The 17,915-nt window shown below is 40.3% G+C and overlaps 1 protein-coding gene across 3 annotated transcripts in view; it reads left to right on the forward strand.

Moving 5' to 3' along the window:
• Nucleotides 1-5,149: 5,149 nt before the first annotated feature.
• LOC110991170 (cryptochrome-1-like) overlaps nucleotides 5,150-17,915 on the forward strand; it is a 33,173-nt gene continuing 20,407 nt past the window's right edge. The window contains exon 1 of one of the 3 annotated variants that reach the window (XM_087134179.1): nucleotides 5,150-5,229. In XM_087134179.1, coding sequence (XP_086990305.1) covers nucleotides 5,165-5,229 — 65 coding nt within the window. In that variant the 5' untranslated portion in view covers nucleotides 5,150-5,164. Of the gene's footprint in view, nucleotides 5,230-11,670; nucleotides 12,009-13,895; nucleotides 14,045-17,915 lie in introns of those variants that run through there. The other 2 variants (XM_022256388.2, XM_087134178.1) reach the window with 2 other exon arrangements.

Genomic DNA, 17,915 nt, shown 5'->3' on the forward strand with positions numbered 1-17,915 from the left:
CTCTGATGATCAAACATGCCAATTATGTCTCGTAGGCTTTTAAAGCTTGCGTTGGTTTCTGCTACTTGCATACAAAATGGATCACTTGATTAATGTTTCCATGGCAACTACAAATGCGAAACTAATACCGCATCGTCTAGAAGTTGGAGCGTGGCCTTTTTGTCAACTGAAGCTGGCGAACATTATCCATGCGTGTAAATTGCCCGTGTTTGCCAAGTAACAATGTTATTTACCTCAGTAATTTTACTCGGGTTGGTTCCATTGCAAGGAAGAAAACGTAAGATGAGCTTTTAACCACAAGATTTTCCCGCAAATGCGGCTATTTGTTACCACAAATTAAATCTGTAATTAAGCCTTGGAACACTTGAGTTTCTGTGAAAGTAGGCAGCAGCAGACAAAGAATCACATTTTATCGCAAGTTTCTGCTTGCTTTTCTGCGATTCTCAAACTCTTGAATCCATGAGTGTTCATGAAGACTCTCCACCACCGAAGAGGACGGTTCGTGTATCACCTTCAGTGGCAGACGCGCATATTTTTCATTCGACTTTGAACATTTTTTTTAATTGGGTTTATAAGCGGCGCAGCTGAAGTGGGCTAAAATTAGAACAGAAACGTGAACTCGGCAGGTCTGACACGTATAGACGCACCGGCTGTAAAACTGAAGTGAATCAACATTTAGAGTACTTATAGAAAGGGTGAGATGGTGGAGCCGTATTACACTGAACTTCGAGTGACGTGACATTCTATAGTTGTCTGGATTTGTCTCGAATAAGAGCACAGTGCTCACTTGTTTAAAGTCTGTGAGAATCATGCACGAGCAGTTATTGAGTTAGGTGAGCGATGTATCAGTTTCGCCCAGTTGTTTTGCTCAATTGCAAACAATACCAAATCATTTTGCTTCGAGACTTCCTATGATGTGACCGGCAGAGTTTATCCCTTCAATATCGACTTGGTTTTCTCTAAACCGATTCCTTTATGTGAACGGATGAACTGGATTTCTCCAATTCTGTAGGACATAGGCCTATATCAGAGACCGTCCTGGAGTTTCAGAGTTGAGTTGGTGATCATACAAATTGTCGGAAACTCAGAAAAATGTCCAGCAAAGGTTCGCGTGAGATTCTGCCAACAAAGGCGACACTGCGTACTTCTTCAACTTCAAGGAGCAGGCCAGGAAGCTCTACCCTCCGAGGCAGTACTAGTTCATTCACGGCCGGAGAAAAGGAAATAATCCAAGGTATCTGCCATAATAAATTTTTCGGAGAATGCCATGACAACAGTGGACCCAAAAGGGGTCAGTTCAGCATCCTGGCATCACGGCGTTGCTCCCCCGAGGTACCTACACCAGAACGCAAACCATTCCGAGATGTGTTGCCGAAGATTCACGTCACGCCCATCGTGCCGCGTCTGTGGCCCAATGATGACTTCACAGCCGGTATCTTGAACATTGTAAGGGAGGTTCAAGTGTGTCATCTTGCCAGAAGTGTATGCAGTGGGATGTCCGTAACCAAGTTTGACATCCAAGCATCTGTCAGACCCCCGTCTGTTGAAAAAACGTCACTGCCTGTGACAAATTTAACACTGCAGCCACATTCAAACGACAGTTCGATTTCCCAGTTATCGGTCAAACCTATGTGGCCATATCCTAAAACAGAGAAACGGCAAAGGATGAAAGCTCCTACTGTGAAAAATAAAAAACCGAAGAACGCATTTTCCACATGCAAGCGTCACATAGTGTCGTCTAAGGAGCCTTCCATTTATCCATTTAGGAAGGGAATGACTAAAACAAGACGGGTCATTGAGGTATCCGGCAAAGATGGAGGGCGCCTTAGGAGGAAACTCTATCTCGATGTTTTTCTTCCTACGGCCGAGATGACGACGGAAGATGGAGGAGAAAGGATCTGGGATGAAGAGGGTGATGGGACATACATCGGAGATAACGGGGGAGGGGAAAATAATGAAATTGTAAATATTGATAACAATGAAGTGGAATATACTGACTGAATAGACTTTTCGGTTGTAGCTTAAGTTGAAGAATGGGGCTCTGTTCAAGGGCTTGAAATGTTTATGTTCACATTGATAGAAAACATTGTAATGGGTTCTACGCTTAAGTTTTTCGGCCAATAATATAGTTGATACCCAAATCCAAAGAAGGCACTGTGCTGCAGTAAAATCTGCCTACACGCAGGCACCCAGCAAACCTTAAAGCAAGAATACAGCATGTGCTATTCTGCCACCAGTTATATATGCTCTCCAATATAAGTTTGTTTTGTGTTTAACAATTACAATTTCAACGTCGAAAAAACTCATCTGCTAAATTTACTGGTGATTTATTAAAAGTGTGGAATGTTTTACCCATTTCACGCAAACTGTATCCAACTTTATCAATTCGTAAATGCAAGGTGAAATAATGAATATTTATCATGAATTGGTAATTTCATGAGGTGATAGAATGATGGCAAAGCAGATGCTTGAAAAATTCCATCATGAGGATACAACTCCATATGCACCAAGACAAACCACAGCAATATAACCTGTGCACAAAATACCATTATATGCTGGATGCAGGGGGATGCTGAATGCAGCTTGTGGTTGACGAATGGTCGTCGCTCGAACTTCCTTCCAGCTAGCTGGTGTGGCCTTCAAAGAAAGCGCGCGTGACGTGTGGCACCCCGGACACTGCAGTAATACTGGACTGGTCCCCGCCCCTATTAAATAGGGCCCGGAGCTAGTCCTGCAATTTGAATGCTGAGTATTTAAACTTTTGTCAGGCCAATAGCAATGCTTTAACATGAAATATGTTTCAGCTCGAAGGCAAATAAAACACAAGTTCTATCCTTGATAATCCTCTGTTGATCACAGGGTGGTAATTTATTTTTCAATGATTATGCTCGACAAATCATTTTACGGTAATTTATTTCAAATCGGTGGTTATTGTGTTAAATTTTAGATAAATGATCCATTTATGGAGAAGTTAGTTTCAGTAACCAAGAAGAAAGACCAAAATATGCTATCAGCTCCTGCTGCTGATTTGTGCATTGAGCGGGCATCGTTTACATTTTACATTCGGGGCAGGATGCTGCCGGATTCATTACACGCTACCGGTCCCTACATTCGGATCACGTCTGTAAGACATCTGGAGACTACGTACGGAACTGAAACATGGATACGGCATAGGCGGAGATTTCTTGTCACATGTGTGGGATGCTTTCTGAAAGATCAGCCTCCATCCCAAGAGATATCATGACGCGGGCAAGTGTAGAGTAAAGTGGTGCAGCCTGTGAGGGTGCGCATATTCAGTTTGTTGCGGGGGGGGGTTAATTATATTTGTAATCCCCTATGTCAAAAAGTGGGAACGGGACTGGGATCTCCTACCATAGATACTAGAGTAGGTGGAATATGCCGGATTTAGCACGCTTCTTTTAATTGGGTACCTCCCCCCCCAAAAAAATATTTTGTAAACGTTAAATAACCACTGGGTACCTAGTAAAATTTTTAAAAATTAGCATTTTAATTCTCTTATTTTATATTTGGAAACAAATCAGCCATTATTAAAAAAAATTATTGAAAAAATAAAGTAAAACAAAGAGACGTGATCAAAACAATGGCAACAAAAACGTGAATCAACTGTCACAAAAACCCGCTTTCAGACTTTAAAGTGAAGAAAAGCTGCGTAACGTGTTTCGGCCATCGGAGACGATGGTTAACTTGTGAACAAGACACGGTCCATAGACACAGTAAAGATTATTGCAAAAACGACTTGTCTTGTGAGCACAAACTGTATAAATCAGCTAGTAAGATTTGCACGCCTTGAATATGCGAGCACGAGGAAAACAAGTATTGGTGCTCAGAGTGTAAAACAAACCCACCGTTTTTACTTTTTGGGGAAAATGACTTAAATAAATATAATCTCTACATATAAAAAAGCATGTAAAGACCAGGCGAAAGACCAATAACAAAAAACCTACGTCAGATGGAGTAAAGCTGTGTTAAAATAATACGTGAATAAGTACCGTATCACACTATCAGGCAAACTTAAACACACGCGTCGAGATTATATCTGTGCTATACGTACAGAACAAAAACCAATTTCAAACCTCAATGTAAAAGAATTTCTACGACTTAAATAAAATCGCTCAAAACAATTAGTTGAGAGTCGTACCCACGGGTAAAAATGGCCAGTTGCTTAGGAAAGACTGCATCAACACAGTCAAAGCGTACAACACATCAGAGCCGTTTAAAGAGTTTAGAGAAATTAGAAGGTTTCCAGGGAATTTAAGAAGTTGGGAACTCAATCTCGATTGTATAACAAAGACCTGGTGCGATTCTTTAACTCTCACGAGCAAATGACCAAAGTTGAAGTAACGTCTGCGTTGAGACAACTGACTTGCATCAAACTCAAAGCCATGTTTAGCAAAGAAAGACCTAACCAAGGGGACTAAGTCACGGCAAAATTTACGTTTAAAAGTAAATATACCTCCGTTTTAAACAAACGTGACGTCAATCAAACTTTAGCAGAACAACGAGAAGACATTCTGAAGCAAATCGAAGAATATACGCAGAGAGGATCGGGTTACACCATCAACACCATCACAGCGCTTTACGCATCACTAAGTAAGAATCGTTAAGAGGTAGCTCATATCGTATTCACGATCGTGCTGGACTTCTAATATGTTGAGATGGTAATGAGTGCATAGCGTTGTGATGGTAATCTACTTATTCAAGATAAACTAGTCAAGCATGCAATTTTCGCACGTGCACTTGCACGTGGTTGAAGCTGCCCGTAGGAATAAGATCACCGTGGCCAAGGCGGTTCATACGTGGTGGTATCGTTTACATCTAGTCACGTGGGTGAAAAAGGTATATGCCATTACTACACCAAATATTCATGAGCAATTCGGAGCGCTTCATTGGCCGATTCCACCTCGTGTCTGGGAAGTAGAAATGATACGCGACCAGGTGACGTCATAGCGGTGAGTATCCACCTCGCTGCCACGCGACGGTATTTTTTTCTGGTAGCATCAAAAAATCCCTCTGGAACCCACTGCGTAAATATGTATTCTGTGCCATGTAATCTTTACGGAACCAGTCTGGAGTTGTATCCTAATAATTATTGTAATAAAGACCCAAAACGTATGCCAGCACCAGACTATTGAAGCCTGTTTCTATGCACATCTGCACTCCACTATTATTACATGGAAATTTAGCAGCTGAGAAACAACAATGGCGTATGTGAGTACAAGTAACGTGAGATTTCTGTTGTGAATATAAAGTGTAGTAAAACAAATACAGCATGGTTTATTTCGCCATGGAGGAAGATTTCGCGCTGACCTACACCTCGGGACCAGTAATTCCCACTGCATCCCCTCAAACCATGCTGTATTCGTATACTACCCATGTACATGTACTTAAAAATAAAAAAAGGCTATTGTTCACGTAAACACCGTCCAAGAGTGCATCAGGTGGTGTCTTCTTCTTGTAATTACTGTAACAACCTCCACTATTGGACATTTTAAGTTGCAGGTGCGTGGTGGCTAGCTGACTCTAATACACGTGCTGGGTCCCCCTATGTCAATACTAGACAACTTTGTTTTGAAGGTATCAATATTTGAAGCTTCCCATATTTCGGCCGGTAAATATTTCCATTTCACAATGGTCCTGGGTATGAAGGTGACTTTGTAACACTCTTTTTGTATCGATTGGTGGGAAAAGGAAATAGAAGATGTTTTCCGTGTTGTAATTCCCTCTCTTTCGGCTTTCACCCGGTAATGATCCGTGTTTCACTGATACTTGATGATGGATGGATTTATAAAATAAAGTGAGTGTACAGTCGTAGCCCTACGCTCCTCTAAGGATTTCCATCGCAGGGTTTGAATCATGAAGGAGACACTGCTTTTTTGTCGAAAATCTCTGCATACAAATCTTGCCGCCCTCCGCTGGAGTGCTGCTAGTCTGTTCTTGTGATCTTGGTAGTACGGATCCTAGACGCTAGCACAATATACCAGCTTAGGTCTGACTAGGATTTTGCAGGCAATCTCCTTCACCCTTGGAGAACAGCTGTAGAGGTTTCTACGGAGTAACCCAAGCATTTTGTTTGCCTTTGAAGAGTCACTGCTTATATGATCAGCACAACTCAGTTTAGGCCTATGATTTATTTCTACTCCCAGGTAAGTATGGCTATTTGTCTTCTCGAGTGGTTTTCCATTCATCATGTAGGTAGACGACATAGGTTTTTCTTGTGAGTGATATGCATAGTATAACATTTTGCAGTGTTAATTTTCATCTGCCAACTTGACTCATATTTGCTGAGCGTATTTATGTCGTCTGGTAGAGCTTGAGCATCATTCCTTGTCTTCATTTCTCGATACAGGATACAGTCATCTGTTAGGAGCCTAACTTCCAATATAATTCCTGAGGTAAGGTCGTTGAGGTATAGTATGAAAAGCAACGGCCCCAAGACAGTGCCCTGTGGTACACGAACCAGAGGTTACTTCTATTGGTGATGAAGAGACTCCTTCCAAGACAACTTTCTGTGATCTGTTTGTTAGTAAGATTCTGAGAGCCGCCTTGGGTATAGCTCAAGCCAACTCCAACTATAAAAGTCAGATAGAACATCTACTTACAACACAAATGACGGGTTAAAATTTATCAACGCCTTATTTCCCACCCCCGTGGATCAACAGCCCTGCGTAGCAACCCGGAAAATTTTGGCTATTAACGTGTTTGGGTACAAATAACAAAAGACAATGTTTTTCCTTTGTACGTTTCTGAAAACTGTTTGAAAGAACCCATCAATTTACTCTTGTTTACCGACAAAGAAACAAGTCACTGTTGTTGAATCAAAGATTTTCACGACTTCTATCTAGCGAAGCCAGGGCACACTAACACAAGATATATTTCGGTTAACATTGTCTTTCTCATTTTTAAGTCAAGTTGGACGCGCACAAACAAGATTGTCAAGGTATAGACAGCGCTTCATCGTAACTCGTATTTCCGGACAAAGACTATACCGTTTTGAAGTTTAAAATCTACAAACACAAGCAAGATGCACTTTTCATGATTTACGCAGATTCTGAATCGATACTAGAAAAACAGACGCGAGCACAAATCTTGCGGTTATTCTCACGTTGTTGCGTTCGATGTGATGGTAAGTGCACTAGTCAACAGACGTATAGAGGACCAGACGCTTCAAAACGGTTTGTTGAGTCTCTGATTACAAAGCAAGCCAACATTAACTTTGGCTTTAATTTTCACTTGCACTACACTGTTCGAAAAATCTGACGGTATACTGGAGACATCTTTGAAACGTTAAACAATTCTTAGGTCGAAGGCTGTTTCAAAGCGTTGGAGTAAAATGGAATGTAGTCAGTTAACAGTTCGATGTCCAGAGGAATCGCGTAGTGGTTACCAAACGCGTCGGCGATCGCTTTGTCTTTTCCATCTGCGGCTCCAAGTCTGAGTTTGTCCTGCATGTTTTCGAGGCCAAAGTGAGCCATATTTCTGGTCGCTGTGTTGTTGAAGCCTGACGTTAATTTCTTTTACCAAGTTGCGAGCCATGTTATTGTATACGCCTCTGTTATCGTCTGAAACACCGTCCAAGTCTAGTTTAAAAGCGAGTTTAGACGCGTGCCGGGAACGATTACGTTGACTACACCTAATCGTTTAGAAGATCCCAACCAACTCCGAAAGCCGTCGAAGCACAGTACAACTTTAAAGGGTCGCTGGTCTAACGGTAGACGGCTTCCTCTGTTTTCACACGTGGGAGTTTGTAAGCTTTTGTCAAGTTGGGAAACTCAGCAAATAAAAAGTTGTCCTTGTTCACGACGGAAGTAACTGAAATTGGTTCCCATGGTTTCTTTAAAAAAACTTTTTAAAATGGTCTTTTTAAAAGTGGTAACAACACACTCTTTTTACTTGAGTAAGAACGAGCAGACGTTTCAGTTGCAAGACGTTGATGAAAACCTGGACGACTATAAATCCATGCGCATTAAAAAGTTGTGTTCCGCGCAGGGTATTTAACATTACCAACGCCATCGAAATCGATTGGCAAACGCATGCAGATGGCAGACCCTCTGAAAGAGCTCGAGAAAGAGAAATTTCCGTTAATAATGCCCATCGGTGAAATACCCAAACCCAGCGGGAAAAGTTTTCATCGAGTACTAGGCCTACACGATTCAGTTAACGGATATGAAAGGGAAAGGTTTTAAAGAAAAGCGCATGATTGAAACAGAACTTAAATTGACACCCCAAAATAGTAATGATAAACTATAGGGCCTAGTCCTATTTCTGAATATAGTATTGAAGGGAACTAAGCGATGAACGAATTTCTGCTGCGAGCTTGGTGGCTTTACTGCGAGATGGAGGTGAATTCATCACAGAAGGTAGAAGACTAGCTTTAGAATTTATACAATACGGATTTAACGAAAACAACCAAGAGGAAAAAAACGAGAACCAGGAGCGCCCTCACAGAAACGAGGGAAGTGTCGACTTTAACTTTAACTAGTTTGACCTTCATATGGAGAACTAGGTTGAAAAAAAACCAACAGGGGAGAAGTCGTTTTTCGAAGCTTAAAGTTTTTGTTGAAAGCTTAAAGTTTTTTCAAAGCTTAAGGCTTTTTTAAAGCTTAATATAAAACAAGGAAAAAAAGGAGTGAAAACCTTTACTTTTCTCTACCGTTAAGAAGCGACAGTAAAGAAGAAACAAATATTTACAGATTCCACAAAGTCGAACAAATAAAATCTCAGATCTTGACAGAGCGAAAAAAGGAGAAACTACGTAAAAAAATTAAGTGGTTGTTCACCGCGATAAAATACGTAGAATATGGAGTGAAACCGTAGGTTTGTTGTTTCAGGTACAGTGGGTATCCCAGCAATCTTGGTCGCTCTTTCTGCTCCTGTGGGACTGGTTTTGGAAGTGACCTGTAGGTTTTGGAGCGTTTGGTTTGCTTCGGCATGCAGGTAAAAGATTGAACGTGAAATTAAAGAACCACGATCAAATGCGAGTTTTGGCCGACGACAAACTAAACACGATAGAAGAATACGTGGCTCACGCAATAAACGACGGCGACATCTCTCATGAAGAATTTGTGTTGAATACGTGAGAGTGTGTGGAAGTACTAAAATTCAGGAAATTAAAAACAAGACACGGCAGAAATTGAACAAGTTGTTCAATATTTTAAGAGAAAGCAAAAATTATCGCGAGGGAGATGTTTGACGAAAAAAAGATCTGTTGAAAAAACTTGGAGAATCACATCAAGCTGTATTAAAGTCGCTGAGTTGTTTGTTCTAGGCTGTGGGCTCCCACTCCACCAAGGAACAGTGTAAGAGCACCGCCTACCGCTCCTCCTTACTTGGGCTAAAAGCTATTTGCAGCCGGTAAGCAGGTAGAGCCGCCGCTTCATAAAGTTTAGAAAAATTTGCGTTGCATTAAAAAACCTAAAATTATATAATGAGGGATATTGCCTTACGCCTTGTTATACCATGCATGGGTCCGCAGTTATCACAACAACAGCGTAAAAGATTAGACCATTAGAACCAATATCTTGCCAAATACTAAAACACATCCTTGTACGTTTTTTGTTATTTTTTTCTTAAAAAAGTCAACGGTAAGCGGAAACAAAGTAATTGAGGATAATCGGTGTAAGTTTATAAAATTCTCTTAACGTTTTTGCCCTTTTTTAACACTACATTTTTATTTTAGCCAATAACTTAAATCTGGTGTAGGTACCTGTCGTTTTTTCTTGTTTCGCTGAAATGTTTGAAATGATATTTCCAGCTAGTGAGCACGGTTTTCTCTATTGTTATATATCTCGTTATATTCTTTTACACATTTTGCTAATTTAGATAAACTTCAACGTGCATCATCCCAGGCAGGAATGGTTCCTCATGCTTGCCTCGTTGTGGTTGACGTTCTTGTTTTAGTTTGTCATCAACAGACTGCACAGAAACAGTATTTTTTGTCCGTTTCGGTTGCTCCTCCAAGTCCTCTATTTCATCCGCATCTTCATCCACTTCATCCACTCCACTTATCGTCAATACACATTTGTAAAAATGGTAATGATGGCGGATTACTCATGTCAGGTAGATAGTTAAAAACTTTCTTCCGAGCGATTAGTCATCAGCAGTTTTCTCGAGCAAGATATAACACTAGTCAACTCATGCACTGGTTTGTCTTGATATCTCCATTGTCGTTAATTAAAAAAAAATTAAAAATAACAGATCAAGGATTTTGTAAATTAAAAACTATCTCTCTCTTTTTAAAAATTAACATCAGAATAGACATCCATTTACCTGATACGTTGGTGTAAGGTTTGGTATGGTGATGCATCATAGCCTGCGAGAGTAAAAAAGAGAATGGCGGTAGTTCTCCTGTACAAGTTTAAGCTGTTTTTTTTATTTTTCGCATGAGCGAAGCAACGTTTGATCAGCAATCCTTGCTCGTACCAGTAGATTGTTGCAACAAGCACTTTCCAATTTTCGCCGCACCATGGCAACAGTACGTCACGACCTTGGCTTGGCGGCAGTGACCTGTTTTCACACATAAAATAAGAGATTTAAAATGTTGTTTTGAAAAATTTTACTGGGTAGGTACCCGTTGGTAATTTTAAATCTTAATTTTTTTTCTGGGTAAGTACACAGGGAAAAGAGGCGTGGACTAGACCCAGCATCTTCCCCCTACTCTAGTACATGTACCTATAGTGCGATTGGCTTCACTCGTCTTTTCGTTACCAGCTGAGGCACCAAGGTGCCACACGCGGCTTGACTAAAGGCTCGCGGCGGATTTTTTTTCGGGGGGGGGGAGAGGAAGGCAAACTCTTTTGGGGGAGGGAGGAAAAATATAGATTTTTATTCATATACCTTTTATTGCCTTTCTGGGGCCTTTTATGGTCTTTATGACCTTCAAGAAACGAAAGCCCTCTTCCCACTTTTGGATGGGAAATAAAATTGGCCAAAGATAGACCTATGTTCTTTCATAAAAAATTGAGAAAAAACTCATTGACTTTCTCAGGGGTGAGACTGAGGCTACATCATGTTCTTTCATTATTTTTCAAAATAAAACAGCCTCCTGGGGGGGGGTCATGGCCCTAAGATCTGCCCTTGAAAATAAAAAAAATTGGAAGGAAATCCAGGCATCCAAATTTGAAACCAAACTTCGTTTTCTTTCAGACAAGCAAAAGCACGAATACTGTAAGGGTGCAGTGAACTTGCATAAAAAGTGACACACAGCTTCGTTAGAAAAATAGAATTGAGGGATAGTGGAAATTTAGGCCAGGATCAACTCCCCGGGCATGGAGGCTTCCAACCTAGGGCAGAGTTGATAAAATTACTGATGGAAAACTGTCACCCCAGTGCCCGGGAAAGTAGAAAAGTGGCTCGGAGCATTCTTGGGAACTATCCCTTCTCGAGGGGTGGTTTTGTTTTGCGTTAATGATTAAGAACAATTAACAATTTAAAAAGAAATGGAAAGAGTAGGGTTGAGACAATAATTTAACTTTTGTTTGAGGACTCCAGTAATGTCGGCTTGAGCCCCGGATTTTGTTGTTTTACACTTTTCAACGGGCTTTTTATTCACCATGTTTACTGCACGGGCTGTACAGTTGCCTGCAGCTATGTAGTCAGGTGCTATTTGAATGGTATGGTTCCCAGCCTCAACAAACCAAAAGATCGAGCGTGCATTTGCGTGTTACAACTTACTAATACTAAATCCTATAGTTCGGAAAGTTAATCCTGTGGCTCAACTTCGGCTAGGTTTTGGTTGATAATGCCAAAGCCAAAGTATTAAACGGGTTGAGTGTGGTTAACATTCAGAGATATTTTTCTTCAGATGTTTGTTTTGCGAAAAATCGGGGTAGCCTAGTAGGCCTACATGTATTTGCAATGAAGCGTTGCCTGGCGCATCGACATGAATGTGGATTGGACTTCGAGGGTGACGTCGATGTTATGACAAATGCCAATTCGGTCATTCAGCCGAAAGTACAAAAACAAGACGACGCATCGAGTTCTCATGACTGGTAAATGTTTTTCTTTTCAGCTCAGTTGCAGAATACCCCGCCACTTTGCGTGATCCACCTCGTTGCCGACTATCATGAGGTCAAAAGTCACATTGTTCTGGGGATTTCCTCCCCCCAGACATGCCAGAACTGTGTAGGTGGTGTGGGAGTTTGTTACTTTGTAAGGCACCCTCCACAAGCCAATTTCCCGTTCCCTCACCATGTTGATTAGCCCCCCCAGGCGAGAAAGTGAACAAAGCTAGAGGAAAACAAATTGTGTACGACAATAACAATTGTGAGCATCCATTCACCAAACGTTACGCAACAACGTTGTCGTGAATTTGTCCCCTAAATCTTCTGAGCATGTACACATTAAACGTGAAAAGGGCTTATTCTAGGAGTAGGATCCCTCTTCTATATCAGCTTTCAGACTCGCCTACAAAAATAAGTACATGACAGTGATATTATTTTGCTGAACTCGGTCGTGCTATTTAGTTTCAACAAGCGTCAACACACATAAGTAGCGTCAAGAAAGCGTCAACAACTTGAAAATAACCTCCAGAGGTTTCAGAGTGGTTTTATCATAATTTACAGACGCTAACATGTTCCACTGTGTAAGAAAACCAGGGAATTTTATTCCAGATTCACACACGACAACAAAAATTTGCGATGTGAGGGGGCCGCCATCTTTCTTTTTTCTGCTGTCCATGCGGTAACAATAGGGCGGCCGGTTTGACATTGTCACTCAAATTGCCACACTCAAATATCATTTTAGATAAATGTGATACAGTGAATATTATTCGTAGATGCCCAGTTAATATTGTACATATAATTTTTTGCATAAATATGCTTGAATAACTTCTTGATGCTTTGTTGACGCTTGTTGACGCTAAATAGCATGACCCGCTGAACTGCAGGGTTAATTTTGTAGAAAGAGGGCAGGGTTTTGAGATTTGAGGGCAATTACATGTATTACGGGAAACTGCGTCCACTAGAAATAAACATGATTGGCAACTGAAAAGTTTCATTAGAAAGCTGATCTCTCTGATTGGTCGAAATGAGCTGACAGGGGAGTAAGAGTATTGAAGAAAACAGCCAGACTGCGCTTGCATGGTATGCATCCATATGGCGATATTGTGAAACCTGCTTGGTAATAATTGTCTCTGATTGGTTACTGGAAAGTTTCATGATTGGTTACTGGAAAGTTTCATGGGAAAGCCAGTATCTGGTTGGTCGAGATAAGCAGATTGAGGACTAAGAGTATTGATGAAGAGAATACTGTAACTGAACATGTAACCAGAACTCGTACAGTCTGCGTCAAGTTGACTGTGCATTTACATTGACGGACATGGGGTAAAAGAGTTCTATTTTGCTCCCAAATAACTCTTCCAAATGTAACCCAAATAGAGCCATGACAATCAAGAGACACTGCTTGAGTAATACTCTTTTTCAGGGCCGATTGTTATTGGTAAAAATAACTAAAAACAGGGGGTCCCAAAATTAACATTCCCCAAACTGTGGGGTGGGGATTTCCACCTCGTACCCACGTAACCTGTGATTTCAGAGAGGTATTTTCGAATGACTGGGTATTCTTCCATTACTTTTATTTGTATACCGTTAGATACTGGTACATGTATTTGTACATGTACACAGTACATGTATGTACATAGGATATAGGACAACTTGACTCGGGACAACTCGACCGTTAAGACAACTTGATCTTTTGGACAACTCAATCATATTACGTCATTTGTTAACACAAGTCAACCGTGCAAGGCATAAACATGACATAGTACATGGCAGTAAACATAGATTGCATATTGATGTGGTGGGTGTTTTGTTACATTGCGAGTTGACTTGCTGGACATGATGTGAATACCATGCATAGGGTTCTGGCGACGCAGCATGTACAGGACCAATGAAGGACACATCAGCACCCCAACCAACATTTGGCAAGGCTGCAACAGGGACGCGGAATGCGTGGTAATGCGACACACCATCCGCGATACAAACATGACCAAGGCGCCTTGGTTGCTAGTCTGCCAGTGTTGGAGATGGTAAATCTGTCCTCAGTCTTTTCTCTTTTTTGCGAGTCAACTTGTCTCAATTGATGACTGGTCCTTACGGTCGAGTTGTTTGTCCATGTGAGGCATAGATGGTCGATTGTCCCACAGTTGAGTTGTTTCAATGGTTGAGTTGTCCTAATTCAAATTTTAAACAGTCAAGTTGTCTATGCCCTGTTGGCTAGATCTGTAAACAAGGCCTTTCATACAGGTACACTCCTCCGTCAATACTGGGCTCTGACTTGGGATATACATGTACAATCATTTGCAAAAGTTTAGGACCACCCATAGAAAATGCATTATTCTCAAGGAAAACCAAACTGAAACCAATCAATCATGGCAACTTATTTTTTTTCAGTGTGTAACTTTGGTACCTTGGTTGAATATTTTGATTACATTTCCATGATTTGGCATGTTAACAGTCTAATATTCAGTCTTCCCTCCCTTATTTCTGATTGCTTAGACTGGCTTTTTTTACCCATGCTGCCTTACAGACAAAATGTCATACAAGACCTGCCTTTGCAAAACGTGTCATTCAAATGGGTATATAGCACCACACAGATGTTGTGCACCACTGTAAAATCATGTTAAGTAATCATTCAACGAGACTTTAATCGAGTTTAATCCAGGCCCAGTGACAGAAATACTAATAAAATTGGCTTCTTCGATGTCTTGAACCTCAATGTTTTAGAGAGCTGTCTCAACCAAAGAAAGGGTTCTTTCACTGTACACTGTTGTTAATTCCCTTCCTGCTTGAGAATTGGCATGCCTGTCGTGAGCCTCTGCTTCTTACAGGTGGACTCTATTTGGAGTCCAGTGAGTTTGTTAATGCATGGACCACTCACATTACTTCTTGATTTAGCTAAAATTCAGCCTCATTAGCATAATTTGAGGCGCTTACCTGTACCATGTTTCGTAGGGGTGCTCCATTATTGAGGGACGTACTCGCGATTGAAAATATTCTTTTGATTCATGATTATTCTGTATGCGTATTGAATGTTGAACTATAAAAACATATACCTCTCATACTCGGTCGCTGGTATGAGCTTGTGAATGAAAAGAAAAAATGTATAATTTTATGTCTGGATTTCTGACTTGTGTTTGTATGTACTGTATAGTGCATGTATTTCAAAACAGAGGTGGTGGTGCTGATTTTCATCGAAGTGAATTCGTAAGAAATAAAAAGTTAAGGATAAACAATACGAATACAATACGTAATACGTAAAGAAATGGTTGCAAGTACATGTTCACGTTCACAGGAAGGATATAAACGCAAGAACCTACTGATTATACAAAAATGGTACAGCGCGATGTGTTCAAACTGGGTGTTGTTTATGATGGCCTCATTGTACATGTATGTTCCGAGGGCGATTCCATGATGTCACAATGCTGAGTCATTGATGGACGGCAAACAATAACCGGACAAGTCTCGTGCCCTGTCATCCAGTGTTTAAACGGTCTAAGATTTTGCGGGGTTTTCCAGTAGATCTGTGATTATATAGAGGGCCTACATGGTCTGACTAATGTCAACTCCCTGTGCAACACAACTTGCATAGTTGTATTATTTATAGCCTAAACCACAAAGGTACACCGTCAATACATCATCAACATAATTTAAAATATGGGCTGGACTGAAAAAACATCAGGTTGACAGTGCACATTGTGAAAACTGTATTGATAAGAGTGCAGTGCACAACTCAATCCTCTGTTCTCTAATCAAAAGATTAAAGGCAGTGTTTGGCAAATCGATTGTAGTTAGTTACAAACTAACCATAGTTTTAGCAGCCACTTGTAGGAATAACATGACTGTGATGTCAAAAGAAGGGACCCTATTAATCCAAGAAAAGTTCAGAACTGCAACAAGGGTTAAAGTCATGTTGCATGTTTAGGAGTGGTGAGAAGTGGTGAAGTGAATTGAATCTTCTACTCTGCAAGGTGAGGCCATGTACATGTAGGAATAGAAAATTTCACTCTACTGAATGAAATTCTGTCCATGGCATGAATGTGTAACATTCAGTATTTGTTTAATATGCAATGTCTGAATGAACCCTGTTAGTGCACTAGATGTTTTTCCTTCTCAGTCAGGCATACGTGTACATGTCAAAGTGATGCATGAACTTGCATGCTATTAGTTGAGTTAATAGGTGTTAATGAGGGACTTGCAAATTTCGTCTCATTTGAAATTTAATACCTACTTTTGAGACTTATTTACACTAGCAATGCATGCATTTCATCAGTTACAAAACATTTGGTCATTGTTGGAATGGAAAACTTCTTATTTACAACATCATGAACATGTACTGGTACATGTATGTCATAACTCAGTCATCACAAGATGTATGAGCATCTTGCGATCAGGGTGAACGTTCATGCAGAGTTGCAGTGTTTTGCAGTCTCCAATATATGGTGATAGCAGTATCGTCAAAACAAAAAATCCACAAAACAATACCGGTATTGTCAAAAAAGGAGACATACATGTGTTTTATACTACCCAGCCACTCACTGAAATGATTTACGGAAGGTTTTGCCGAGGAGTCTGTCTGTAATGTATAATTACCTTGGGAACCTTCAATTCATACATCTGTTACTTTTTTGAAGCCTGAAGTTTTCAAGCTTACATGTACATGTTGGAAACCTCAGTTGGTTTATGAATAATTCAGGAATCTTGATTGACACGCCCTTCAAGTTATTTGTTAGGAAGTGACACTACAAACATGTCACCAAAGAAACGCAGTGGACTAACAATGAGTGTCCATTATTATTGCACTGTGCTTCTTTTGTTCGATGTTCATCGTGTGAGGCAAGTTGTGTTCTTACCCACTTTCTTAATGACATACATGTGCATGTAGCTGTGCCTTTCAGGTCAATGAATTCTGTCTGGTAGAATCACTCCCATCGGTATCTACTCTTATGATAGGGACACGTCATGTGCACTGCCAAACATTCCAAAAACCCAGACAAATGGAAAAATAATGTCTGCATATCTTTTGTGAAAGTGAAAAATGTGACTTCTACAAATTCTTTCCATAACCTTTTACCCTGAAAGAAAAATGCCGTCTGAAAATAGACTGAGGTTTTATTCCTACAGTCAACTGAATATTTGTAAAAACGAAGGCAGTTTTTGCAACATTCCATGTACCGGCGCAGTTACATATTCGTTGATCAGTCAGTAAAGAAAAGGCTTTCATTTTACAAATATTCGTGTACACCTCAAGCAGTGTAAGTTCCAAAATTTATTTTGTACAAAATTTATTCCTATTCATGAGTCAGCAATCTCACCATACAAACTTATTACACGTAGCTTTAGGGATGGCATTCCTTCCTTAAGGTCACACCTTCTTATTTTTAGTGTAGTGAATCTGGTAATTGGTGGTTTTTTCTAACAAATTGGAAAAAAAATTACATCAGGCAATTTTCAGACTTAGTTTCCCCACTGAATTTGTGATGATTGCAATGGCAGCATCAGAAAAAAAAATTAAATCATGAAATTTACCATCTGTAGTTCTACCGGTACCACATAACCAGATAAAGCATTGGTTTACCAGTCTATTGTCATTTCCTTGGTTGACAATACCATTTAGATGGAAATTTATAGCTGACCCCATTTCAGAACTGAAGTTTGTTGTTTCTTTATACTTTGACATTGCTTCATTTCCCTTTAAAAACTCTTCCTTGAAAAAAAAGTGACCTAATGTCCCCCACAGATTAAGAAGAGGTTTTTATTGGCACGTACATGTAGAAGAAGTTGTGCCAAAGTCAATTCAGTTACATTATTCTCAGAATTGTTAGGGCTTTCTCTTCAGGTCTCAAATTGTTACTGTCATTACTATTAATTTTTGTTTAGGGAGTACTTATGTCTCCACAA

The sequence above is a fragment of the Acanthaster planci genome, linkage group LG03 (genome assembly GCF_054643075.1).
Source record: "Acanthaster planci isolate LZ-2023a linkage group LG03, COTS_SCS, whole genome shotgun sequence".
NCBI classification, from domain to species: Eukaryota; Metazoa; Echinodermata; class Asteroidea; order Valvatida; family Acanthasteridae; genus Acanthaster; species Acanthaster planci.